This window comes from Electrona antarctica, assembly GCF_951216825.1.
Source record: "Electrona antarctica genome assembly, chromosome: 17".
In the NCBI taxonomy this organism is placed as follows: domain Eukaryota; kingdom Metazoa; phylum Chordata; class Actinopteri; order Myctophiformes; family Myctophidae; genus Electrona; species Electrona antarctica.
Genome location: NC_136798.1, coordinates 9,910,404 through 9,937,871, shown reverse-complemented (window position 1 = coordinate 9,937,871; position 27,468 = coordinate 9,910,404). Strand labels below are relative to the sequence as shown.

At 41.8% G+C, this 27,468-nt stretch overlaps 2 protein-coding genes across 4 annotated transcripts in view; both read left to right on the top strand.

Annotated features, from left to right (window-relative positions):
- Nucleotides 1-12,040, top strand: part of mep1a.1 (meprin A, alpha (PABA peptide hydrolase), tandem duplicate 1) — a 12,548-nt gene extending 508 nt beyond the window's left edge. Inside the window, exons 1-15 of one of the 3 annotated variants that reach the window (XM_079526248.1) lie at nt 1,226-1,287; nt 1,392-1,604; nt 3,840-3,864; nt 4,282-4,326; nt 4,596-4,636; nt 4,920-4,995; nt 5,399-5,516; nt 5,853-6,028; nt 6,370-6,591; nt 7,019-7,156; nt 7,370-7,585; nt 10,125-10,589; nt 11,033-11,206; nt 11,390-11,459; nt 11,590-12,040. In XM_079526248.1, the coding sequence (XP_079382374.1) occupies nt 4,935-4,995; nt 5,399-5,516; nt 5,853-6,028; nt 6,370-6,591; nt 7,019-7,156; nt 7,370-7,585; nt 10,125-10,589; nt 11,033-11,206; nt 11,390-11,439 (1,620 nt within the window). In that variant the 5' untranslated portion in view covers nt 1,226-1,287; nt 1,392-1,604; nt 3,840-3,864; ... (1 more) ...; nt 4,596-4,636; nt 4,920-4,934 and the 3' untranslated portion in view covers nt 11,440-11,459; nt 11,590-12,040. Of the gene's footprint in view, nt 1-1,225; nt 1,288-1,391; nt 1,605-1,704; nt 1,841-3,839; nt 3,865-4,281; nt 4,327-4,595; nt 4,637-4,919; nt 4,996-5,398; nt 5,517-5,852; nt 6,029-6,369; nt 6,592-7,018; nt 7,157-7,369; nt 7,586-10,124; nt 10,590-11,032; nt 11,207-11,389; nt 11,460-11,589 lie in introns of those variants that run through there. The other 2 variants (XM_079526249.1, XM_079526247.1) reach the window with 2 other exon arrangements.
- Nucleotides 12,041-13,619: 1,579 nt separating this feature from the next.
- Nucleotides 13,620-19,394, top strand: mep1a.2 (meprin A, alpha (PABA peptide hydrolase), tandem duplicate 2; the record flags this gene model as incomplete). Its single annotated transcript, XM_079525739.1, has 12 exons — nt 13,620-13,680; nt 13,830-13,867; nt 13,962-14,037; nt 14,139-14,256; nt 14,699-14,874; nt 15,264-15,485; nt 15,717-15,863; nt 16,052-16,267; nt 17,018-17,464; nt 18,063-18,236; nt 18,597-18,873; nt 19,244-19,394. The coding sequence occupies 12 exons, from the start codon at nt 13,620-13,622 to the stop codon at nt 19,392-19,394; spliced, it is 2,103 nt and encodes a 700-aa protein (XP_079381865.1).
- Between the last annotated feature and the right edge of the window lie 8,074 nt (nt 19,395-27,468).

Here is a 27,468-nt window from a genome sequence, read left to right as displayed (position 1 = left end):
GTGGAAACGAAAACGATTCGGGGTCGCGGTGAGCCTAAAATAAAAAGACCGTTAAACTTTTTTATGCCACTCGCACATGCTAACAATCAATCAATTAGCAATGTGAAAATCAAAAGTCACCGACGAGGATGGGATTCGAACCCACGCGTGCAGAGCACAATGGATTAGCAGTCCATCGCCTTAACCACTCGGCCACCTCGTCTGATATGCACCGGATCTGACCCTCATTTTAATTTCTACTTAACAATATTCCCCTTTTATGTACATAACACGATTCGAAATGGCTTCATAATATATTATGCTATTTATAACGATAGCATAATTATGTTATAAATTCATCACCTGGCTGGTTTGACAGTAAACTAGACCCAATTAGCTTTACAGGTTCTAGATCCGGTCTAGACCAGATACGGAAACAGCAGGAGTGCTTGCGGTTCAGTTGTGGTTATGGGTCATGTTATGGGTGTGCAAATATCCAGTTACCATGTAGGCGAGCTCCACACCGGATCTGGGTTGACATGAACATTATAGCTAAGGCTAACGTTTACCGTCATCAATGGCGCACCGCAGTTTATATTGGCGTCGATTTTGTGTGCGACTCTGCGTTAATGCAAAACACATGTCTCTTTTAGCCCAGGGTTTTAGTGTGCTTTGTGCCCTCATCAATTTGAATCATGTTGACTTGTTCGTAATGTGCACGCGCGTACTGCCACGGGCCACGGCGGTCATTAGTAGTAGTAGTACTAGTACCGTGTTTTCGTTTTCTGCTTGAGACACTATAAAAATAGGCCTTTGTCTTGCTGCCTAATGTGCTTGCTTTATCGATCATGACAATATCAGCCAAGCCCAGGTGCTGCAAACAATACTTAACTTGTAGTGTGCAAACTGTGCATGTAATGTAAAACATGAACATTTTCGCTGAGTATTCTTTTTAAGTTGTCCAAATGCTGATCCTAGTCAGACGACAGCACATTCATTTCTAAGATTCTGACTGAGGATTGATTGATTGAAGAATGTATTAAAAGTACATTTCAAGCACAACTCAATACAAGACTGTTAACTGTGAACGACACCATATAAAGCATTACATTTATTTACAATAGGGTCCACCATGTTCAATTCATCCATAACAATATAGAGATGTACAAATATACACTATAGCCAAAAATAGGAAATAATCATAGAGGATGTAAAAAGGGGAAAAAACATACAGTGAGGAGAAAAAGGGGTGGGTGAGGAATGCCATTTTATCACCAGAAAGATTTGCCTCCAGGATGGAACCTATAGGTAGGTAATTTCATTTTTTCGTGTGATAATATTGTCACCCACTCTAACCAAGAAGCCATCTGCTTTGCTGAGATTACTATTTGAATTGATTCAGTTTTTCCTAGGTGTAAGGAAACAACCTGCAGTTTGTTCCTGTCCAAGACCAGCAGTGCTGAGTCATCTGCGAACAGGAACAAGTTGCAGTCACAAGCTGATTTCATGTCGTATATTAGGAACAGTAAAGTCCCTAGTATGCTTCCTTGTGGAACACCACAGCTCACTGGGACGGAGGGGGACAGTGTTCCGTTCACCTCCACCATCTGTTCTCTCCCCTCCAGGTAGGATTGCATCCAGCTCACTGATGTGCTATCAAAACCAATTGCTTTTAGCTTGTTAACCAGTATGGAGTGGTTCTCGGTGTCAAAAGCCTTTTGGAGGTCCAGCTTTACCATGCCGCAGTATTTGCCAGCATCCAATTTGTGTTTGATGTGGTCGCTCAAATAGAGGAGGCATGTGTCAGTGGAGTGGGATGCTCTGAAGCCAGATTGGAATTCATACATTGATTTTTTTTATGGTAAGATACTTTTCAACCTGTTCATAGACAATTTTTTCCATCACTTTCGAAATGGAGCTAAGATTAGAAATAGGGTGGTAGTTGCCGGGGTCTAATTTGCTCCCTTTCTTGTGCAGGGAGGCCAGTTTGAAATCTTGGGGGACCTGTCCCTGTTTGATGGAGAGGTTTATTATGTGGGTGATGATTGGAGCTATAGAGATGGCCGAGTCTCTAAGACATTTGGAGGGAATATTGTCATGGCCAGTGGGGTTGAAGGGCACTCAGTCTTTTAAGTACCTCCTCAGTTGTTACCATTGTCAGTTTAAAATCATCTTTACAAACACCTAGGTTTTTGTAGAAGGCTTTGATGTACTCTACAGTACACCAAAACGCCCAGAGTGGGAGGGCAGTTTGTTAACCAGCGTTGTTGCAATGTTTATAAAGAAGATGTTTAACTAGTTGGCTACATCAAGCTTGTCAGTGATGAGGGTGTCTTTCGATTTTATGTTTATGTTTGTAAACCTGGTTTTTAGTTTCTGCCTGCAGCCTAGTTGAATGTTTAGTACTAGCTTCCAGAGCTCCCAAGGATTTTTTTGTTTTCATCAGCTTTATCATTGATAAAGTTACTTTTTGCGGATTTGGTCATGGTAAATGGAACATAACAATAAATCGGAAATCCAAATCAGTGCACAGTGAAGATGAATAAAGATCTGCTAATAACTATTCCACTGTGCCTTGTTTGTGGAGATAGAGGCAATATTTAGTTTAGTGCTGTACCGTGGATGTTATGGCTATAAAAGTGTGGCCTGACGGAAAGGTCTTCTATTATCCAGTGTGGCCACTAGATGGATTCCTTGAATAGTAGAATAGAATTCGAAGTCAAGTGGACTTTTTGTTGTTATTGAAGGAACCAAAATGTATTGAGCTATTTGAGGAACTGAGCTGAATTATTATGAAACTGTAATTATATAGATGCTAGAAGAATTCTCTCCCATTGAATGATGATAATAATGTCTAAATATGTGCCATGTCTCACTGTGGTATTCAGAGAAAAACACATTATGTTCTTGGTTTTTGTATTATAATTATTATTTTTAAATATGGGGAAATATCTCAAATTTTCTATTCATATTTTTCATTGTTCTTCATGAGGTGAAAGTGTCATTAATAGGCAGTATTAATTTCATTAATTAATTTTCTTAACCTGCCTTTCCTCTTCATGGGGAAAGACTCATGAGTCTTGCTTGGCTTTTACTGACCAGTCCAGCCTGCATGGTCAGTCTAAAATGGTTTGACCGTCATAAACCAGCTCCTACCAGCTCAGTGGCCTTGTGGTTAGAGTGTCCGCCCTGAGACTGGGAGGTCGGGGTTCAATCCCCGGCCGGTTCATACCAAAGACTCTAAAAATGGGACCCAATGCCTCCCTGCTTGACACTCAGCATCAAGGGTTGGATTGGGGGTAAGTCCCTGCGACATACTAGCGTCATGTCCAGGGGGTGTACTTGTACATCAAGCTGCCTCACGCTACAGAAACAGGAGATAGGCTCCTGCCCTATGGGCCTCATGGCTCGGCAAGGCTACTAAACCAGCTCCTCTATCAGCAGCGTTTTATAGTCAAGGACTCTCAGTCACTCATAAACTTTATCAAGGGCTAAAGGTTGGGTCTTGTCAACGTGCATGGCATGGTATGGGTAAACCTGAGTAGTCACACGATCTTCACATTCAACATCTCCGCCATGCAGAGACTATTGTTATTGACAGGACTGGTGGCTTTAGCCACTTCCTACTCTGTGAGTTTTATTTATTTTGTATTTTGTTATTATGTGGGCCTATATTTGTAAATTGATCTGTTATGCAATAATACGCATGTATTTGAAATAGGAATCCCAATAGATTCTGTGTAAGTTGGTCTGTTATGACTCATGAACAGACCAACTTACACAGAATTTATTCTGATTCTTATGATCATCGGCTTATCTGAGATGATTCACAATTTGTTAATGGTTTTGTTGTCATGCAGATACGTGTGTCCCCTGAAGTACATGGTATGTTAAAGTGTTCATCTACCATACAAACTATTTTCATAGCAATTGTTTGTGTACTAATTATAGATATATAACAAATGTTAAATACTGACTAAAAGCAAATCTGAGCATGCCCGATTTTTAGCTAATTGTTTGAATTGTTTTGCACATATCGATGTAATTTTATTATGCACATTTTATGTACCTATGTATCTGTATTGTATTGTGGTTTTATGATAAGCAAAGCTGTATGGACAAGAGTTGAAAATTAGCAATAGCTATAAACTCTCTGTGCAATCAGTTTCATGCTCTGTATTGGATTTGGAACAAAATTTATGTTAAACTGCATTGTCCAGATACAATTGAAATAATATATTTTTAACTAATATACTGTCAAAAGGTCAACCATGATTTTTTTCTCTTATTATTCCAATGCAGAGGTATATGAGAACGGCGAGGATGAGAACCCCCTCCTGAACTTGGGTAAGTTGCAACGTTTTAACCTGAATCTGCACTGATTGCCTGGCTGGATGTGCACATACTATGCTGTAGAATGCACTTGATTATTATGAAAATAAGTGTGTGTGTGTGTGTGTGTGTGTGTGTGTGTGTGTGTGTGTGTGTGTGTGTGTGTGTGTGTGTGTGTGTGTGTGTGTGTGTGTGTGTGTGTGTGTGTGTGTGTGTGTGTGTGTGTGTGTGTGTGTGTGTGTGTGTGTGTGTGTGTGTGTGTGTGTGTGTGTGTGTGTGTACAGGATCAGATGCCAACTTGATTGAAGGGGACATTCTCATTCCAGTGAGTTAAAATTAAAAGTACTCTATATAGATGTTTTTTTCCTTCTTTTTTTATCACTGTTCTACTAAACTTGAACGTCCATGGTCTAAATGCCCTTAATAGATTGTTTATTTATTGGCTTATTTTTATTAACTTTTTGATAAAAAATTGGTCAGTCTAGTGTGGATTTTATCCAAAATATCACATTGTTATGTTTTGATTGTGGGTCTTTATTACCCTCCATTTAGCTAATTATCCCAATACTTTTGACAGCATAGTACAGTACACCTTTTTCCTTTCACAGACAGGACGCAATGCCATGGTTAATACCAGGTACAGGTGGAAGTTCCCAATCCCTTACATCCTGGGTGACGACTTGGGTACGTTTCTTTTAGTAGTGAGCTATATAAGAACACACACCAAATTGTACTCTTATTCCTTTTGCAAAAATGGACATACAATGGACATACAATGTACAATGTACAATGTACAATGTACAATGTACAATGTACAATGTACAATGTACATTGTACGTCTCTAAATGTTTTGATGATTTGAACATGGTGGACCCTGTTGGAAACAAGTGTAATGCTTAATTGGGTCGTCCACTCACAGTTAACAGCCTTTGTATTGAGTTTGTGCTTGAAATGTACTGTAATTCTGCAAACTGTTAATAAATTCTTCAATCAATCAATCAATCAATTAGGGGCTGGACGAGGGTTATTATAGTACAGTATGCAATACAGCTGTTATTCAATTGTGTTGTTTAAAACAAATCCTCAGACCTGAATGCCAAAGGCTGTGTCCATCAGGCCTTTGAAATGTACCGACTGAAGTCCTGCGTTGACTTCAAGCCTTATGAGGGAGAGAAGACCTACATCAAGTTTGAAAAAAGAGGCGGGTATGGCGCTACTTTTGAGTTATTTGAATATGATGTTGTTTTTCACTATGCAAATCAACTCTTTCATAATAAATGTCGGTATTGTTTTGTGATACAGTAGGTCTCAATCAGAAGCTGAATTTAAGCCAAATGACATTGCCATTGTTCAGATAAGAATGATTGTACAAAGTAAACTCCTCAGTGTTCATCTATCCATTTGTAAATGCAACCAAATGGATACATTTTATACACACTCAGTTAAAATAACACTGAGACTTTACTGCAGTGTATATATAGTGTGCACAGATAGAAATACTGCATAGCTCCTACAGTATATCTACTGTATCTGTCTCCCAGGTGTTTCTCCAGTGTTGGTGACCAACAGACAGGCCAGATTCTGTCCCTGGGGTCAGGCTGTGACCACAAGGCCGTGATTGAACACGAGCTGCTTCATGCCCTGGGTTTCTACCACGAACAGTCACGCACAGATCGAGATGACTATGTAGACATCGACCTGAACCAGGTTTTAGACGGTATGGCTACCCATTACCCACCAATGATGTCATCAATGGTATTGTAATTATTGTTCTAAAAACGGATAATTGTCGCGTCCATTGCACATATTGGGGTGACAAGAAAGGGTGTCTAAAAACACGCGGACGATTGTTCTTCTTTGTGGCCCATTTGATAAACGTGATTGTCAAGTGGGTGCTTGGTGCGTAAAATGCTGTGAAAAAAATAATGTAATTTAACAAAATCCGTACTGTATTAACAACACTGATTCCATCTCAGATAGAATAACTGCATTTGTCTGCCCTTCAAGCCCTTCGTTTTGGTAAGAATAATGAAACAATATCTGTGGCATTTCCCACAGGGCTTGCACACAACTTCAACAAGTACAACGACGACTACGTCACAGACCAGAACACGGCGTATGACTATGAGTCGGTCATGCACTACAGGCCCTTCTCCTTCAACAAGAACGAAAGCATTCCCACCATCACCACCAAGATCCCAGAGTTCTACAACATCATCGGCCAGTACCTTGACTTCAGCCAGCTGGATGTCCTCAGGCTCAACCGCATGTACAACTGCTGTAAGCATTATGCAGCAAGCACATTAGCATGTGGAAGGAATCAGGCACCTCTGTCTGTCTGTCTCCCTCTCTCTCACACCAAAATGTCACTTGAAGGCCCCGATCATGACAAACATAAATTAATGGGTGTCCACAGGTATAACACAATAGACGGGCATTATTTTCAAACAGCATTTATATATTGATTACGATAGTGAGAAAGTTCCAAATGCTATATCTTAAATCTACAAATAAAACGTTTTCAAATCCCAGATTGGGCCTTTATAGAAACCGGCAAAGCATTCCGTTGTAAGCTTGTAGATCGGTTATTTTCAATGAAGAGATTTGGTGTAGACTGTAGGAAACAAAGGATCCAAGTAGGTTAAATTCTCACATGATCACAACACAAATGGCGAGACTCCTGCTCTTCTCTCTCCACTGCCCCCAGCGGGGCCTCTCACCATGCTGGACCAGTGTACATTTGAGTTTGCCAGCATCTGTGGCATGATCCAGAGCTCCACCGATGACGCTGACTGGGACCACACCCTCGATCCCAATGATCACACCATCATGGGACAATGTCGAGGTGAATGTTACAACATTTGATAAGAATGAACAGAAGATTAATATACACAAAAAAATATGTTTTTTTTTAATACTGTTTATTGGGCATTTTGTATTATGAATATTACATCAGAATATAATCCAACAAATAAGCAGCATAACACGAAAAATTAACAGTGACGGATAAATTATCTAAAAGATTTTATTAACATATTTTTCATCTATGTGTTTTCAGATGCTGGTTACTTCATGCATTTCAACACCGCTTTAGGAAGCAAGCAGGAGTCTGCACTGCTGCAGTCACGGACCCTCTATCCCAAGAGGAAGCTCCAATGTCTGCAGTTCTTCTATAAGATGACAGGAAGCTCCGAGGACAGGCTCGTCATCTGGGTCAAGATGGACGATGGCACAGGCACCGTACGCAAGATGAAGAAAATACACACCATTCATGGTACATATTATCGTCGCTGTCAGGGTGGAAACCTTGTATGTCCAAAACTGTTACTTTTCAGAAAATGTAAAAAAATAACACAAGTTCCAAAGGATACAATGTTCTTCTTTCTATAATAACATTGGCTTAAAGGATGTAGGTGTGATGCAGGTGTGAGGACCGCATAGCGGCTCGAACTCTAGCTGTGAGGGCCTGAACCTCTACTTTATTCAAATTGGCTTAAAGGAGGACCGGCCGCTGGCAGGCTCATAATAATAATAACTAGAACTGCACTCTGTCGAGTGCCTACTTGCTTGTTGCACACAAGTAGGCCATAAATGTCCTACTAGTGCGCAAGCAGAGCGTGCAAGGGCTGTAGACCGCTATAAACTTTCAAATCTTAGTCTCACATATTGAATTATTAGATTTAGCTATTTGCTACGTACCTTGCTTCTGAAGGAAAAAAAGTAGTATTTTTAAGTATGGTAAAATCATCGTTACGTCACCGTCAACTATACCATGGCATTGGTACATATATTCATCACGTCATATGCTCATATGTCCATATATGTGTACATGTCTATATGTATGTATATGTAGTTTTCTGAGTGGTTGGTGGTATAATGTGATCGGCTGGGTGGTTTGACGCGTATGTACTTGAAACGTATCATCATTACGTCACCATCGTCAACCAATTATACCCTGGCATTGGTACATAATCTTCATCACGATTCACGGAAAACATACCTGCACGGTCAGCTTCCGTATGTCCGTATGACATCATATCACGTGCATTCTAAGGGACATTGGTACATATCTTCATCACGTCATGGGACATATGCTTCGTAGCATGACAAAAACACACCTGCACGGTCAGCTTGGGGCCAGCATATGACGTCATAACATGTGCTGGCCCCAAACACGCGCATCGTAGCACCTGACTGAAAACATGACTTGCACGCTCTGCTTGCGCAAGTAATAATAACTTGAAGTTATATAGTGCCTTTCATGAACCCAAGGACGCTTTACTATAAACAACCAATAAACAACAAAACAAACAAACAATTATATGCCATACGCCTAAGAGAATAAGTGTCTTTTCAAGACAGCCTTAAAAGAGTCCAGTGTTGGAGCATGGCAAATCTTTATTGGGAGAGAGTTCCACAGGGTGGGGGCTGCCACACTGAACGCTCTGTCCCCCAAGGTTCGCTTGTCAGGAGACAGAGTTGTTTGAGACAGCTTGTTTTGGAGACAGAGAGGTCCAAGTTTGTGGACCACAGATTCCGTGTCACACTCACAGGAGGTTTATGGAGGAGGCCTGAGAGGTACTGTGGAGCCAGGGTGTTTCGAGATTTTTTTTTTTTTTTTTAAGATATTTTTTTGCGGCTTACGCCTTTTATTGGTTTTTTGAAGGGACAGACAGTAGGCTGACAGGAAACGGGAGAGAGATGGGGGAAGACATGCAGTAAAGGCCGTGTCGGGCTCGGGAGTCGAACCCGCGGCACACTGCGACTGGATTACCAGTCGGGTGCCCAGACGGTTACGCCACCGCCTGGGCCAGGGTGTTTCGACATTTGTAGGTGAGAAGGAGGAGTTTGTAATTGAGGAAGCCATTGCAGTTGTTTACGGGTGGGGGTGATGTGCTGCCAAGGCTTGGTGCGGGTGAGAACTCTGGCAGCTGAATTTTGGCCTTACTGGAGCCTATCCAGGTACTTGTTTGGTAGCCCAAACAGGACTCTATTGCAGTAGTCCAGACGGGAGATAACTCAGTGAGGCCGTTGACAAGGGACTGAGGGGGGGCTGAGTGGAAGGTGAGGTGCTTAGATACAGTTGAGTAGTGGCAAATAATCTGACTCATGTCACTATGACTCAGCTATAACCATATAAGGAATTCAGCTAAGGAATGCAGCTATGCCCAAATATGGAGTGTGTTGTCCAACTTCAATCAGGCACAAACAAATCAGTCAACTGCCAGCTCCATATAATGGGTACAAAAAGGGGCAAGGTCTGACAGATACAGAGATCTCCATATATTGGCACATCAGTCGGATTGGCGGTACGAGTAGATGTGTGGGCCGCATAGCTGCCCAAATGTAAAAAATAGCAGATGTACAATTTATCTTTAAAAGTTTTTGAAAGTATAAAATAGGGCTTAAGTGATTAACCCATTTTGACCTGAGATCAGATTCTAAAAATGTCTTCTACATCCTGACAGTTTTCTGAAAAAGCTATGTTTCTATGTCAGTGGTTCTTCGATTTTTCAAAAATAGCAGATCTACAAGCTCGTAGCGTGCCACTCGGTGGCACGCTATGAGCTTGTAGATCTGCTATTTTTCAATAGCTAAAGCATAACATAATGCTAACACCAAAAGGGGTTCCCGCCCAAAATGGGCTAAAACCAGGAGAAGACAACACTTATGCCATATCACAATATTGTGATATCTGAAATCACAGACGATATCACGATATTGATATAATATCACAATATTGCCCAATATACTTTGCCCTGTGTCTGTACAGCTATGGCCACTAATCAGCCTTTTCATTTTCTATGACTCAGCGGACTCTGACCACATGTGGAGGATCGCCCACGTCCCCCTGGAGGTAGGGGTGAAATTCCGCTACGTCTTCCAAGGCGTGCGTGGAGACCCCGCCGCCGGTGGCGGCGGCATCTACATCGACGACATCAGCCTGACGGAGACCCGTTGCCCCAACGGCGTGTGGACCATCCGGAACTTCTCCAAGATCATGGAAACGGCCGACAGCAACACGTTCATCGACAGCCCCCGGTTCTACAGCCCTGAAGGCTACGGCTATGGTGTCCGCGTCTTCCCCGTCTCGAGCTACACGGACTACACAGGGAACTACGCTGGTCTGTACTTCCACCTGATCAGCGGGGAGAATGACGTGGTGATGCAGTGGCCGGCCGTCAACAGACAGGCCAAATTGGTGGTGATGGACCAGGATCCAGACGTCAAGCTGAGGATGTCCACCGCCCGCAGCCTTACCACAGACCTGAGTACCTGTAAGTGTTGCACCTGTGCCCAGCAAGGACCCGTATGGCAGTGGTTCTCAAACTGTTTTCATGTCAAGGACCCCATAAATTGTATTTGGCCCGCGGAAACACCATCTGAAAATGTTTTGTGCCAGAGACCCCCAGAAGAGAAGATTTGTGTTCAAATTTCTCTTCAGCACCTCAGACAGCGACCAGTGGATCTCCAATTAGTGGCATTAGTGGAAAACGGAATAGCTGATGTAGTTGCATACAGAAATACTAATGCTATACTGCTAGAAATACTGCTATTTTTGGCTAATGTTCACGCCAGAATATTGATGCTATTGTCTGCCAATTTACACCTTTTTATTAGTTTAACTTAAGAGTAAAAATGTAAAATTTACAAATTTAAAAATACATTTCAGAAAGAAACCACACAGTCAAGTCCTCTTTGTGCTTCCTGTCTTTTCTAGCACCAGGCGGACAGCTGTTTTGGGACAACCCTTCTAAGGTGGGGGAATATGACGTAGATAACGACTTCTTCAGAGGACCTACGTGGGGCTGGCGGAACTTTGTCAAGCACTTCGACCTGAGACGACGGAATTACCTCAAGAATGATGACCTCATTATCTTTGTCGACTTTGAGGGTTAGTGCTGTGTGTGTGCGCGTGTGTGTGTGTGTGTGTGTGTGTGTGTGTGTGCGTGTGTGCGTGTGCGCGCGTGCGTGCGTGCGTGCGTGTGAGAGCAGGAGAAAAGCCTATATTTGCATTAAGCTAATTACTACTTTCTCAGATCTACTTAATGGATAATGTGTACTGTTTACTTTCCAGACATAACATCCCTGATCAAAACAGAGGTTCCTATTCAGCCAAAGGAGTAACATTTCTTACTGTATTGAAGGTAGGACTATAATTATTTTACCCTTTACAGGGTCAACCTCATCAACTGATTCATGTTCTTTATTATGATGATGTATATAATCTAAAAAATAAATCTCTTAATCTCTTTCTTTGTCATTTGAATGAGACAGACACCAGACATGTGGAAGCGATGTGCCAGTGTGAGCCAGTGTCCAGATGATTTCCATGGTGATACCACATATTTATGTAGTGCTTTAAAATACAGATGGAGTACATTTGTTGTATGCAAAATTGCAAATAAATAAGGTTATCAGACTACTGTGTCGTTAAGCAGTTTGAACAAGATGGTCACTTACTTTCTTTTTTAACCTTTTCTCTTCGCTAAAAGCAACACCTATAATAATTGTTTCATGCAGTAATATAACTACTTTCCTTGTAAGAAATAATGACAACGCCCACAGAATGCCATGAATGCCCTCATCACATTTATTGAAAACATAGAGCACATATTCAATTCAATCATAAGGCTATTGATAGCAACAGAATGCATACACACTATAGCTTGCTCTCAAATGGCACAACAATTTCAGGACCAGAGAAAGTTCCAGTTGAACTTGTACTTCATTGCATTGCAAAATGTAATCGCAAATGAATGCAATATTATTGCATGGGTTATCTCAAGATCAGCTGATAGATAATGTGTAGATAATGAGTTTCATGTTCAAGCAGATATGAATACAATAAATAGAATATATCAGGGTTGAACTTCATTCTTTAATTGTGCTAAGGCTAATAAATCATTACGATGCATGACCATTTACCATTTTGTTGATGCACTTGTTGATGCATTTTAACATAACATTTGATGAAAAAAATAAATGGATACAAAAAGTTATGTTTCATCATCAATCTGTATCCCTGACTGGTTGCCATGTCCAGGTATGCATTCCTTACAGATGGCAAATGATATTTGGAAATATATGTGTTATCAGCTATTGTTTTGGAAAACCAAAGGGTCAGGAACAAGGAATCACTTGTAAATACAGCTCCCAAAGTCAAACAGCTTTCATCTTTATTGTCACAGCTTTCATCTTTATTGTCACATCACAGGTTTACAGGTGGTGTAATACATAAATATTTCACTGCATAAGTTTGCAAGTGACAACAACTTTGATGGTAGTTTTGTTGTATAGAAAAATCAAGGATAGGTACTGTATAAACTGTAATAATCAACAATTTACAATTTAGGCATATAGCAGCCGTTCTTAATCCAGAGAGATTTACTGTCACAGTAAGCAAGAACAACACATGGTAAATACATCAAATACATAGACATTGTCATCAAGGATCATGAGCAAGCTGAGAGCCTAACATCTGTCTAACTCACAGTAGAATATCTGTACAATGAAACTATGAGTACACTATAGAGTGCTATGTCTACATCTAAATGACAAGTTTTAGCTTTGCATACCGTATGCCTGTAAGGTCGTTGAGGTCAATTCATGAGTGACTATATACTATAGTATTTGACATTGTAAAAACCTGCTGAAGTCTGACAAAAAATGTTCAAATGTTTTGGCCCTGGAATCCTATCTTAAAACATGTCTTGCTAACACTTCCATCCCAATTGGGATTGAACTGATAAAGAAGTCATGAAGTCCCAGACTGTTGTAGAGGCCAGATACGCTCACAGTTCACCAATAAGTAATTGATTCTAGCAGTACAATATACAGCTGATAAAATGCTAGAGATATGAACATTAGTGAGGACGCGTGTGTTGTGTTACTCATTAAATGCTATATGCTATTCTGCCAAGACCAAAGTTCTAGTCCAGAGCGCTGCATGTCTTTATGGGGGTGTTTATTGTTGTGTGACAGAGGCACATTTCTCACATGTCTTCAGACTGAAAAAATGGATGGTGGACGCACACTGTGGAATATTGCTGCTGTAATTGCAATTTTCACCATTTTCCAAGCGGAGGTAATGGAAAGTCTTTAAAGCATAGCAATTGTATAGCAATTCAAGTTAGGGTGATTATTATTAAACTGAAAGATGTCCATGCCTTTGTGTTACAGGTGCAAGCTGTTCCAACATTTTACGGTAGGTTGAAGCTCCTTCTTTTGAGAGAGCACTATTTCCATTACTTAAACTCTGCTTTGCCTTTGGTTATTATAGTAAATCTTTCTGTAATTGACGCTGAATGCCAGGTGGGGATGCAGACGCAGGAGAACTAAGAGATGACATATTTGACATCAACAGAGGTAAAGTTTCAACATGTCCACTATGATGGTAATATGCCTTGATGGCGATGTGTGTGCATTTGGTCATTTGCAACCATTGACCACTGATAGAGCATGCATTTGCTACAAAGATAAATAGCCTAATTGAAGACATTCTATGGATTTTTCAGACTTGACCCACCTGTTCGAGGGAGATATTGCTATAGATGTACGTAAGTGTTTGCTACCTCCTTACAAAGAATGAAATTCATCAAGTGCATGACGGACACACTTGCCTGACTCTTGTAATATACATTCTGCAGGGCAGCAGAAATGCACTCCTCAATGAAACGACGAGATGGAAGTTTCCCATCCCTTACATCTTAACAGATTCCTTAGGTATGCACTACGACTATGGTATATAATACTATATCTAAAAATGACTTATTGATGAAGTAACAATTATTGATGATTTACAAATCAGTTTCCCTTTTCTTTAGAGCTGAATGCTAAAGGTGTGATCCACCAGGCTTTTGAAGCCTATCGCTTGAAATCCTGTGTGGACTTTAAACCCTATGAAGGGGAGAGCACCTACATTTCATTCACTAAGCTGTCAGGGTGAGTTATGGCAGAATGTCAATTGTCCATATATCCGTATTGGCATATGTTGCTCAACTTTATGGGACCACTATGTCAAATCTTCAAAATCAGAGGTCAAAACATGCTTATGTGACAATGCGTCATGATTTGAGTTTGTATAAGCTTGTTGTGTAGTGCTGTAGTACACTGGTTTTCAATGTGGGGTACAGGGACCCCCAGGGGTCCTGAAGAGTGTTACTGGACAACTCAGAGAGTGTAAAATACGGGTCCATTTGGTTCCATAACACTCCCAGAGTTATACCAGTATATTAACACAGAGGATTTTGACGTATCAAATAGCGCTCAGAGGTCTAATGCATATCGAACATGGGGGGGATTGCGGGTGTTGGAATTGAAAAGGTTGAGAATCTCTGTTGTACATGTAGTAGCAATAATCCTGCATCCCCACCATGCTGTACAGATGCTGGTCATTTGTTGGAGACTTCAAAACGGGCCAGAACCTGTCCATTGGGGCGGGGTGTGACACAAAGGCCGTTGTAGAGCATGAGCTCCTCCACGCTCTGGGCTTTTACCACGAGCAGTCCCGCTCCGACAGAGACGACTACGTCATCATCCACTGGAACCAGATTACAGAAGGTACTCTATGTGCACAGTAAAAAAAAATATATAACATTGAAATTCAGTCAGACAGTACATTCTGCATCATGGAAATTCGTTTTTTTTGTTTGTTTTTTATTAGTGATCATTGTATACATGTCATGTTGTGAAAGCAAACATGCTGATTCGCTTATCCTGTTCCGCTGTGCATTTACGTATAAACTAACATTAAACTGTGGATACCAAAAGACAAACTAAAACTACTGTACGAATATGTATGGGTGAGATAACAACATCTGATCAAAGCAGACAAAACCAAACTAAATAATGAAATATTCTAATAAGGAAACTGTGCAGTACAGTAGAGTAATCAAACTCTCTCTGATCCCCCCCCCACCCCCCAACCACACGCACACACACACACACAGGGATGGATCACAATTTCAACAAGTATGCGGATGACTTCATCACCGATCTGAACACACCGTACAACTATGAGTCCATCATGCACTACAGACCCTTCTCCTTCAACATAAACCCAGACCTCCCCACCATCAGCACCACTATACCGTACTTCAACGAGATCATTGGCCAGAGGCTCGACTTCAGTCCTCTGGACATCACCAGGCTCAACCGCATGTACGACTGTGGTAAGAGGACAGCGATGGAATTAAGAAACGCATAACAGTTACATTATTATTATTACTATGTACAAGTTACTACGTAAAAGTTGTATTTAAAACAGAACTGCAGAACAAACAAAAAAAATCTTAATCTAAACATTATGACCATTATGAACATCATTTGTAACTCTGATGATATGTAACGCTGATTTAACCTGTTAAAACATGCCTCTAAATGATTGATCATTGTTGTTACAGCTCACACCATTACTCTCCTGGACCAGTGTTCCTTTGAGCAGATCAACATCTGTGGAATGATCCAAAACGAGGCAGACGACGCAGATTGGGTCCAAACGTTAAGCACCCCAGCCGACATAGATCACACCTTGTCAGGGCGCTGCAAAGGTTAGCAGCAAATGGTGTTGTTTTTTGTGAAATCAGTACACTATGATTAGATTGAATTGCTTCTCATACTGTAGTCTATATATTGTGCCAAAATGTAAAACCTGCATACTGTCACCTTTAAACCTTAAAAGAATACATTGACCAACTACTGTATGTCTTTTGTCATTCCTCACTCTCTCTCTTTTTAGATGCAGGCTACTTCATGAAGTTCGACACATCCACTGGTAACGTTAGTAACACCGGCTTGCTGGAGTCACGCATCCTTTACCCCAAGAGAGACCAACAGTGCCTGGAGTTCTTCTACAGGATGACTGGCGGCGTAGCGGACAAGCTGGTTATCTGGATCAGAACTGATGACGGGACAGGGACTGTTCGCAGTGCCAAGAAGATCCACACTATCACAGGTTTTGTATTGTTGTTGTTGTCCAGTCACGTTAAGTGCACTTAACTTAAAATAACTTTGTGTTGCAACTTGCACCTTTCATGCACCGGAAAACTATGTGTGCTCACTGCTTCACAATCAATCTTCTTCAGCCAATCATATTTCAGAATTGTATTAAGAATCAGCAAAGCAAGTACAATGATGACTATACAAGAATTAGTGTCAGTGACATTAACCATTGGATATACAGTGTATATCTAGCCTCACAATGGCCAGATGCAAATCTGCCGGTGCAAAAAAGAAAATGGCCCTCAGTGGATTGTGTGATATTAGTATGGCCAAGCCAGGCTACTGTATATCAACACCCAATGACAGCAACATACTGACAGCAGTACCTCTTATTTGTCAGTGGTACAATGCTGGGCAGTATTGATGTGTAGAATATCAATACTGAGATGTAGAATATACATCACTCAACACATAGGACAGAAATGCTCTACTCTGCAGCACTGAGGAAACTGAATTACCACCTCCACCGAATTCCTTGAAACTATCATTGGTGTCACACAGCAATCTCATATACCTCTAATCTTTGGCATTGCTTTGCTTAGGTGATTTCTGCCTTGATTTCAAGAATTTACTGTAATGTCACTCTGTGTTAAGTGAATTTCCTGATCATCGAAAACCCATTCAAACATAGGAAGGGGGTGGGTTGTTGGACACGTGTCAATTAATACAGAGATTAAATCCCCAATATTCATCTCTCTTGCAGGTGATTTAGACGACTCTTGGAAAATAGCCCATGTGACCCTAGAGGTCACAGAGAAGTTCCGCTACTTCTTCCAGGCCATCAGAGGATCAGCTAACTCCACAGGCGCCATCTTGATCGATGACATCACACTCACAGAGACAGTTTGTCCCAATGCCGTCTGGCAGATCCACAACTTCACGGGCCTCCTCGCCACCACACCCACCGGTGGTAAAATTAGCAGCAGTTGCTTCTACAACTCGGAAGGTTACAGTTTTGGGATCAGTGTTTACCCGAATTCAAGAGAAGCCCAGTACAGTGACTACGTGGGCTTGACCATTCACCTCTGCAGCGGACCAGATGATGCCGTTCTGGAGTGGCCGGTGAAGAACAGGCAGATGACCATGACAGCCATGGACCAGGACCTCGATGCCAAGCAGAGGATGTCTGCTGCCAGAAGCTTCACAACTGGTGGGCCCAGGTTTATATACTGCCAGTGAGGAATTACCCATAGTCCACAAACTGTCATTTCAAACTAAGCCAATGGGAGCCGCCTAAACGCCGCCTAAGCCAATAGGAGCTGCCTAAACGCCGCCAGCCAATCACGTAGTATAGCGACCTAGTCATGATTGGCTGCCTCCTATGCTATGACAAGACATGGGCAGTCTGCAATGCCCAGACCACACTCTCAACCATAGACATATATAAACACCGCAGCGGAGCGGAGCGCCTGATAGCACAGGTTAATGTTATGAACAAACTGGAGAGCAGGAAAGATGCCCAACGGAGACAGCGTTTGTTTCACCTGACATATACTGACTATGACTATGTTAATTAGTAACTAACTAACTATCACTGTAATATTTCTTGTTTTCAAATAACATATTACATGCTGGATTCAGTCCTTATTCACCCAAGGTCTACAATGAATTATTTTAGTTTGTTTAAGATATGTTAGTTCCATTTTAATTGAAGATCATCATACCATTGATGTTTATGTTTAATTGCATTTGCAAATTCTCTTTTATAATATTTGAAAATAATTCAATTTGATTTTCTTCTTTTCCAGATGAAAGGACACTTTGGAACAAGCCTACAGCTGCCTCAGGAGCAGTGTGGGATGATGCGTGTCAGTGTTACCGTAGTACGGATTATGGCTGGAGCAGCTTCATCACACACAAACAGATACAGAGGAGGAGCTTCCTCAAGGGCGATGACTTCATCATCTCCGCTGACTTCAATGGTGAGAGGCAGGATTAGGGATAGGGTTAGTAATCTAATCGGACTAATGCGCCGCCGGAATAATGAGACATCGGAACAATGACGCGACACCCTTTTTTGAGTGGTGCAAACCACTCCAACAACCAGCTTTGTTTGTATCCGTGTTTGTGTGTACCTGTACGTGGGGCCCAAAATAATGAGCATGGTTACTATGGTCACTGACATTACGTCAGACCACAGCTGATCAGGCTATATAAGACCTTGCACCACTCAGTTCACACGGGTGTGATTTTTTAAACCATGCTGAGCAAATCATAGGTAATGCAAATGCAGTTTGACCATTACGTCATGTGAAATGTTACTCTTCTCTTCATCCTGTCAGATTTAACCCACATGATCAAGACTGAGGTGCCTGTTGTACCAGCAGTGCAGAGGGATGACATCAGAGAAGTACAGCCAATCAGAGAGGAGGACAATAATGGTGAGGTTCCAGCTATGCAGAGTGATGACCTCACTGAAGTACAGCCAATCAGGGAGGAGAAGAGCGTCGAGGTCCCAAAACGCAGACATGTGCGCTCCGCCACTATTAATCCCTGCCATCCCAACCCCTGCTTAAATGGAGGAGTGTGCGTAGACAGTCAAGGGAAAGCATCATGCAGGTATGTATGTGTCCACCTGGGAGTGCATGCATGTGTGTGATGTGTGTTTAATAGTTTATATGCTTGTACAGTTTGTTTGCATAGACAAATTCAGAAACAGGTCTCATGGTCGCAGCTTACGTATTTCCTGTAGGCGGAGCCGACATACATTCTATTCTCTGTGTGTGTGTGTGTGTGTGTGTGTGTGTGTGTGTGTGTGTGTGTGTGTGTGTGTGTGTGTGTGTGTGTGTGTGTGTGTGTGTGTGTGTGTGTGTGTGTGTGTGTGTGTGTGTGTGTGTGTGTGTGTGTGTACTGTACATACCTAATGCTAATGATCTATAGTTGCAGCCCTAATGTTGTAACGAATGATGTATCTGTCCCCTGACTTCAGGTGTGCATCAGGCCAGGCCAGCTACTATGCGGGTGAGAGATGTCAAAAGCAGCACATTGACGGAACAGTTCTTGGAGTGTTGATTGGCGGGGCCACCGGGACAGTCATTCTGACGCTGGCCATCTTCTCTATCATCAGGAGGCCTCAGTGATACTGTTTCCCTTACATCCCCGGTATAGCCACACAAATGCCACCACACCTGAAGGAAACTGTTGACGTAAAGTGGCACTATGTAACTTTTTTTAATTAATAAAATTAAACTTTGTCAACTGTATGTTAATACAATTTAACATTTATATTGTGTCAAAGCTCATGTCCCACCTAGACACAGACAGGATCTGACGCAAATTTTCACTTGATGGTCAAGATTCAATTTCTCCCCTGATCAAGCAGGCTGGCTCTATAATAGCTCAATGGTAAAAATGTCAGCACTTGTAAGCGCAGGAAACTGGGTTCAAATCCAGGGTTGAAGAGGAAATTTGAATTGTGCAGCTTTAAACCGGGTATGGATTGGGAGTCGGGACACATACTGGGCAGGGCTGCAGGTTTTTATATTGTGTAAGCCTGCTGTGTGAAAATATTTTCACTAGACTCATGGGGCGTGATAGTTTCTCCAATTTGGGTCCTCGATTGAGAAGGTTTTCTCATTTAAAATTGATCTCTCTGTAATTAAACTTGTTGGTTCAAACAGTCACTTCAAAATGAATGAATCGAACAGTTGGTCAAGGTTTATAAATTCTGTTATATTATATATTTTAAACTTTTGTTTTGAAGTACAGTAGCTCTACACTACAGCATGCATTGGAACCAGAGTTCGGCCCAAATGGGAGACAGTACTGTAGAACCCATACTTATTGGCTATTGTTGTAAAGGATTATTGGGGAGACAACTCTATCATAACCGACCTGTAATCATCTATGTATACAAGGCATTTATCATAACTATAATTACAGTAGATTATATAATACTATAAGTTTGTGTTCCATGTGCAGTGGTTATACTGTACACCATGGTTGAGTTGAAGTCCTCAATTAAACATAAGTTAGTGTGGCTAAAGAGTGATATATTTACCTTTTGTTTAATTTATTTTGTTCAATATATAGAATAATACCAGGTCTATAAAAATGTAATCAATGTACCATTTTAACGAGTAAACGCAACTGAAACTAACGGTGGCCGTTTCATTTAGGTGTTTCTGTGTACGCACTATGCAGTAAAGTGAGTAAACCAAGTAAATGAAACACACACACAATTAAAGCAATGTTTTTGTTACAAAACAAAATCACCCTTTTTTGTTGTTTTTTGTTAGAAAATATTTGATAGAAATTGGTATGGAGTGCAACAGGGGATCTTCTTTTTTAGCTTGTGATCAAATCACATTTTCGTTTCGGGATACTAATGTTATCAGGACAGAGATCTCCACAATGACCATTTATTGGCTTCATCCATCCATCTATCTTCAACCGCTTATCCGTAGTCGGGTCGCGGGGGCAACAGCTCCACCAGAGTGTTCCAGACTTCCCTCTCCAGAGCAACATTTGTGGGATCCCGAGACGTTCCAAGGCCAGTGAGTCTATGTGTTTCCTCCAACTGCGCCTTGGTCTGCCCCGGGGTCTCCTCCCAGTGGGACGTGCCTCAAGGACCTCCCTAGGGAGACGCCCGAGAGGCATCCTAACCAGATGCCCGAACCACCTAAGCTGTCTCCTTTCCAGGCGAAGAAGCAGCGACTCTACTCCGAGTCTCTCTCGTGTGACTGAACTGAATCTCTAAGGGAGATGCCAGCCACCCGTCGAAGAAAACTCATTTCTTGATTGTATTCTTTTCGTCACAACAGTGCGGTACAGCGACTGCAATACCGCCCCTGCCACTCCGATTCTCCGGCTGATCTCCTTCTCCGTCCTCCCCTCACTCGTGAACAAGACCCTGAGATACTTGAACTCCTTCACCTGGGGTAATGTCTCATTCCCTACCCGGACTGCACAATCCAAAGGTTTCCTGCTGAGAACCATGGCCTCAGATTTGGAGACGCTGAATCGCTGATCCTCATCCCAGCCGCCATACACTCGGCTGTGAACCGGTCCAGTGAGAGCTGAAGGTCTTGGGCCGATGGTGCCATCAGGACCACATCATCTGCAAAAAGCAGTGATGCAACCCTTAGCTCACCAAGCCGAATACCCTCTCCACATGCAGTGTTAATGACATCAGAGACACTGGGCTCACTGCTAAAATTTAAATTATCGAAAACTACATATTACACACATAAAGACACCCAGGAAAGTGTTTTAAATCTTCTAAACGTCATTAACATATATTTTTTTGCAAAAAGGATGAAGTTTCCCTTTAATTAGTATAATTGGTACCACCTGACTGTGAAGGAAGTAACATACTGCTATTTCATGTGGCTGCTGTGAAAATGTATTGCTTTCGGTATCGGATGCTGTTACTGTTTTCCAATGGTATGTACTGATGCATCTCAACATTACTGCAGTTATCGAAGCACCACAATGAGGCAACAGTTTCCTGAATTCCCTTTTAAATGATAGCGGACAAAAGGTACAGTGGGCCCTTGAGAACACTTTATTTTCTATTTCTATTTAACAGTATATCTACATTTCTTTTATTGTACAAATGAGGGGCCAAATACACACACACACACACACACACAGTTAAGATTTAGACGTATTTTAACAATTGTATTGATTTTGACATTTTCAATTCACGAGAGTCTAACGGCTCAGTCATACATAGGCCTACTCCAGTTTTAGGTGATATACTGATATTTATCACCTCAAAGTAGGCCTACTACTGTATGAATAGGCCTTTAGGCTTCATTTCCCTGAGTAGAGGGTGGAAGACAAACACCAGCTGAGCTCTTCTTTTTATTTTTTAGAGCTCCTTAGAGCTGCATGTACAAATGCAAAATATGAGTTGCTTACCCTGATGCCCCAAATGTTAGAGAGGCATGCGGAGCGCTGGTGCAATGTATTAGTCCGTAGTTTTCAAAAAAGAAGTGTTTTAATACCGTTTGTGGCCGATTTTGTCGGCGGTAGTGAGGGGCGCATCCGGTAAAATCCGGAAATACGCTCAACGTAAACAGGAAGTAAACGAGGGGTAAAAATAGCGTGCGGTCACAAAACACTTCTTTATTGAAAACTACGGTGTAATACATTGGACACGCACCCCGCATGCCTCTCTAACATTTGGGCCATCAAAGGTAAGCAACGTATACTTTTCATTATTTGTACATTGTTCTCGTAGATTGAAAATGTCAAAATCGGTAAAATACATAAGAGAGTAAAAATTGTAGGCTAACACGCACGCACGCGCACACACACACACGAACGAACGACCCAATATTTCTACAACGCTACGAATTGCACCTGTGATATTATTCAGTCATTTTAATTTTTGGTCATACCCGTCATAGGCCTAATAACCAAGGAGTTGAAGGGTCAAGTAGGGCCTATAAGTAGGGCCTATAGGCCTAACAATTATTCTTTATTTGTATTTTTTTTTAGGTGCCCACGGCCACTGGAACCTGTATCTTGGACACAACAGTGACAAAGTATTAGGCCTAAAGTAAAATAGGTGAGTGAGCGACAACAACCTCTGAATGTTGGCTAGAAATGGAATAAGCCGATGATGTGGTGAGGACTGAGGAGTGATGCAGAGTTTGGCTGTTTACTGTTGTTGTGGCTTTGTGTTTACAAGTGGTGTGTATATGTGTACAACTGTAGTGTAGCCTACAGTCTAGTCACTAGACTCTAGTGTCAAAGAAAAAAAAATCACACCCATGTGAAGTGAGGGGTGCTCTTATCGTCGTACATCATCCATTCATTGTCAATGGGAATTTAATCTTTGTGTAGGACAAAAATTCCCCATTTGCTCGTCCACATATGACGTAAAGTCTCCATTCATTGTCAATGGGAATTTAATATTTAAAACACAGGGGCTAAGCTCCCTTCAAAAATAAGGTATTGATTGATTGATTGATTGATTGAAATATTTATTAACAGTTTGCAGAATTACAGTACATTTCAAGCACAAACTCAATACAAAGGCTGTTAACTGTGAGTGGACGACCCAATTAAGCATTACACTTGTTTCCAATAGGGTCCACCATGTTCAATTCATCAAAAACATTTAGTGACGTACAAATAGACACTTCTATATAGACAAAGAACAGAACAGGAATTCATCATAATGGAGGTAAAAAGGGAAAAGAAACATATACAGTGAGGGGAAAAAGGGGGTGGGCGGTGGGATTCAGATTTTACGGAGGCCAGTTTCGAATTGCAGCCGTCCGTAGGTGCCCTTTGAGAGCGGTTTTGAAGGAGTCAAGGGATTCGCAGTCTTAATGACTGTTGGTAGGGCGTTCCACATTTTGGTGGCATAGGAGCGAAAATAATTTAGTCCCTTGTTTGTGCCGAATCTGGGTTGTACATGGTTCGTTGCACTCCCTCTGGTGTTGTGGGTGTGGACTTCGTTAACAGTATAGGATATCATCTCAGTTTCCATTTCATCTCAGTTTCCATTTCATCTCAGTTTCCATTTAAATGATAAATGTCCAGTTTAATCTGTGAGACAACAGTAAAAACCACATTGAGACTGAAGTCTCTTTTACAAGTGTGAACTGGCCAAGACAAGAGGCAAAATAAGTGACACAGCTCTGCCAGTAACAAAAAAAAAACACACCCGTGTGAACTGAGTGGTGCAAGGTCTTATATAGCCTGATCAGCTGTGGTCTGACGTAATGTCAGTGACCATAGTAACCATGCTCATTTCTTTGGGTCCCACGTACAGGTACACACATGTACAGGTACACACATACATAGACACAAACATAGATACAGACAAAGCTGGTTGTTGGAGTGGTTTGCACCACTCAAAAATACACAACAATAAAACAGGACAGACATACAATGCTCATAAATACAGTACCCACTACTAAGAAGCTCAAAGGGAGAACAGGAACGTTTAGTAACGCGACCAATAAGGACTAATAAATAAAAACTAAGCATTGCTTAGTAGACTAAAAAGCAAGCAGACATGTGCTATACGTCAAAGCAGGAGCAGTGTATGGGAAGTGTGCCCATGGCAGTCCTTTTAAAGCTCACTAGGGGAATCACAGCAGCCAGTTTGAGTCTGGTCTGTAGGTCATTCCAAGACCAGGGTCCGAAATAAGCAATGCTTTTTTTCCCAGCCTCAGATTTCGTTGGGGGCACGACATAGCGTAACCAAGCATTTGATCTGAGGTTGAGAGAGTTTTGGACAAGTTCAAATTTAGAACCAATGTAACGTGGGAGATTAGCAAGAATGGCTTTATAAATGAGAATATACCTTGGTCATAGCTTTACAAATTATTTTGGGCAATACTGTAAGTATCTTCCAAGGTTTATGATCTGCTGGGCCTACTTTAAGTAATACAGTGTATTTATTTCCATATAGTCTTTTTGGCAACACACCTCTTATCTCCATTGTTTTAGCGTTTGTCTGTTGTTGTTTATGTTGTTCTATTGTTTGTAATGTCTTTAAGAGCTTTTATTATCTGCTGTAAAACGAACATTTATATAGGCTACATAGGCTACTTTTCCACAATTACTTGTAATATTGCAATAGGCCTAGTGTTTAGAGAAGTGGTGGCAAAATGTGGTGGCATTTGACCAATAGGTGGAGATATTGTGGTGGTATTTCACCGTATTGCAACATCATCCGCTTAAAAACTGTCCCTTGATTTTGCAAACATGATCATAACTCTTTTTCTAAAGGTTATCCTCAGTCATATTAATAATTTAGAAGACAAATCTAAGGCAGTTTTAAGTTAAGTTTTTATTAGATCATGACCGACATGTGTTTCAGAGAGCCTTTGTTAGGGTTCCTCATAGCCCGGCAGCTTAAGGCCATATTTTAGCAAAATGTGGACGCGGCGGACAAAAAAGCCAAAATTTTTCCACATGCTCTCCATAACCATATGTTTCATTTTGGAAGGGGGGCCACGTCATCAAGATGTCAGAAGGCGGCCATCTTGGCGTTCAAAGATGGCCGCCATGTAATATCTATAAGTGCCGCTATCTCGGCCTCTAAGCCACTTAGAAGGTCAATCTTGGTGTCAAAATATACATTATCTGGGTCAAGGAATACAATAAGGTCATTGAGAATATCACTAGATGTTTATCAAATAAATACGGTCATTCTAGCAACATATTTACATAATCTTCAACTTCAAATTATCTGTCACAATTACAACTGCAAAGAGCTGTGCAATTCCAGTGTGCCTTATGACATGAGCATCTTGCACCACAACCCTTTTTACAACCGCACTTCATGCTACCAGTTCATTGCAGGCTTTTGACGCCATAGGTAGAGTGCTCCACACAGGAAGCCAGACCTGGTTGTCGACATCCAATGTCCATCCCCATCCTTCTGGACTGGGTGTTGGCTGCTGGGCCAGTTCAGACGTGGCCCAGATCCCAGACTGGTAGACAACTCGCTTCACGTGCTGCAGCATTGAATCTTGCGTTGGTGGAATGTGTTCCATCGTTTTGTTCTTCTGGCAGAACAATTCTCGCCGTGCTTCATAGACAGATTCCAAATCACTTGTTTTGTCATACATGATGACTGTAAAGCGCTCAAGAAGCTGAAAGTGTTGGGCATCTATGGTCACATTCGTGTATGGATTTTCTGTCATGTAGGTGAAGGCCTGGGTGACCTCAGGGTAGGAATTCCAAGCCGCCCATGCTGACTTCTTCCCTTTCCCACAGAATTCTGAATTCTGTGTCACAGCCTGTGTAACAGTGGAAGACCGGAAGTGCTGTGGACTTGTCTTTGCCCAGAGCATGGCAGATGGTGTTTATATGAACATTGGTGTAGTTTTTGGTCTTCATTACATCTGGCATCACAGTGGTTGGCACAGACATTAGCCACTACATGCTGCCATGTAACCATGAAGAGGCAGACACCAGGATAGTGATTCACCTGCTTGATGCCCTGATACATGGCTGTTCTACCTGCTTGATACGCACTGTGGATACGGATGTTGTTGTTATCCTCAACGGTAAGTTCCATGCCCTGCTCACCAAGTATCCAGCTGCTGACATCTGGGTCGCTTTTGGCACTGGCAAAAACTACACCAATGTTCATATAAACACCATCTGCCATGCTCTGGGCAAAGACAAGTCCACAGCACTTCCGGTCTTCCACTGTTACACAGGCTGTGACACAACATCAGCATTCTGTGGGAAAGGGAAGAAGTCAGCATGGGCGGCTTGGAATTCCTACCCTGAGGTCACCCAGGCCTTCACCTACATGACAGAAAATCCATACACTAATGTTATGTGACCATAGATGCCCAACACTTTCAGCTTCTTGAGCGCTTTACAGTCATCATGTATGACAAAACAAGTGATTTGGAATCTGTCAATGAAGCACGGCGAGAATTGTTCTGCCAGAAGAACAAAACGATGGAACACATTCCACCAACGCAAGATTCACTGCTGCAGCACGTGAAGCGAGTTGTCTACCAGTCTGGGATCTGGGCCACGTCTGAACTGGCCCAGCAGCCAACACCCAGTCCAGAAGGATGGGGATGGACATTGGATGTCGACAACCAGGTCTGGCTTCCTGTGTGGAGCACTCTACCTATGGCGTCAAAAGCCTGCAATGAATTGGTAAAGTGCGGTTGTAAAAAGGGTTGTGGTGCAAGATGCTCATGTCAGAAGGCACACTGGAATTGCACAGCTCTTTGCAGTTGTAATTGTGACAGATAATTTGAAGTTGAAGATTATGTAAATATGTTGCTATTTATTTGATATTGGCACAAATAAACATCTAGTGATATTCTCAATGACCTTATTGCATTCCTTGACCCAGATAATGTATATTTTGACACCAAGATTGACCTTCTAAGTGGCTTAGAAGCCGACATAGCGGCACTTATAGATATTACATGGCGGCCATCTTTGAACGCCAAGATGGCCGCCTTCTGACATCTTGATGACGTGGCCCCCCTTCCAAAATGAAACGTATGGTTATGGAGAGCATGTGGAAAGATTTTGGCGCTTTTGTCCGCCGCGTCCACATAATTTCGCTAAGCTACCGGACTATCACTCATATTGGGATATATGGACCTGTTAGTACTAGTAGCTGCTTGTAGCTAAATTAGTTATGTATTCTGTAAAATATGGTAATATTAGATATCACCATCTACAGTACAGTATGTGTGTACA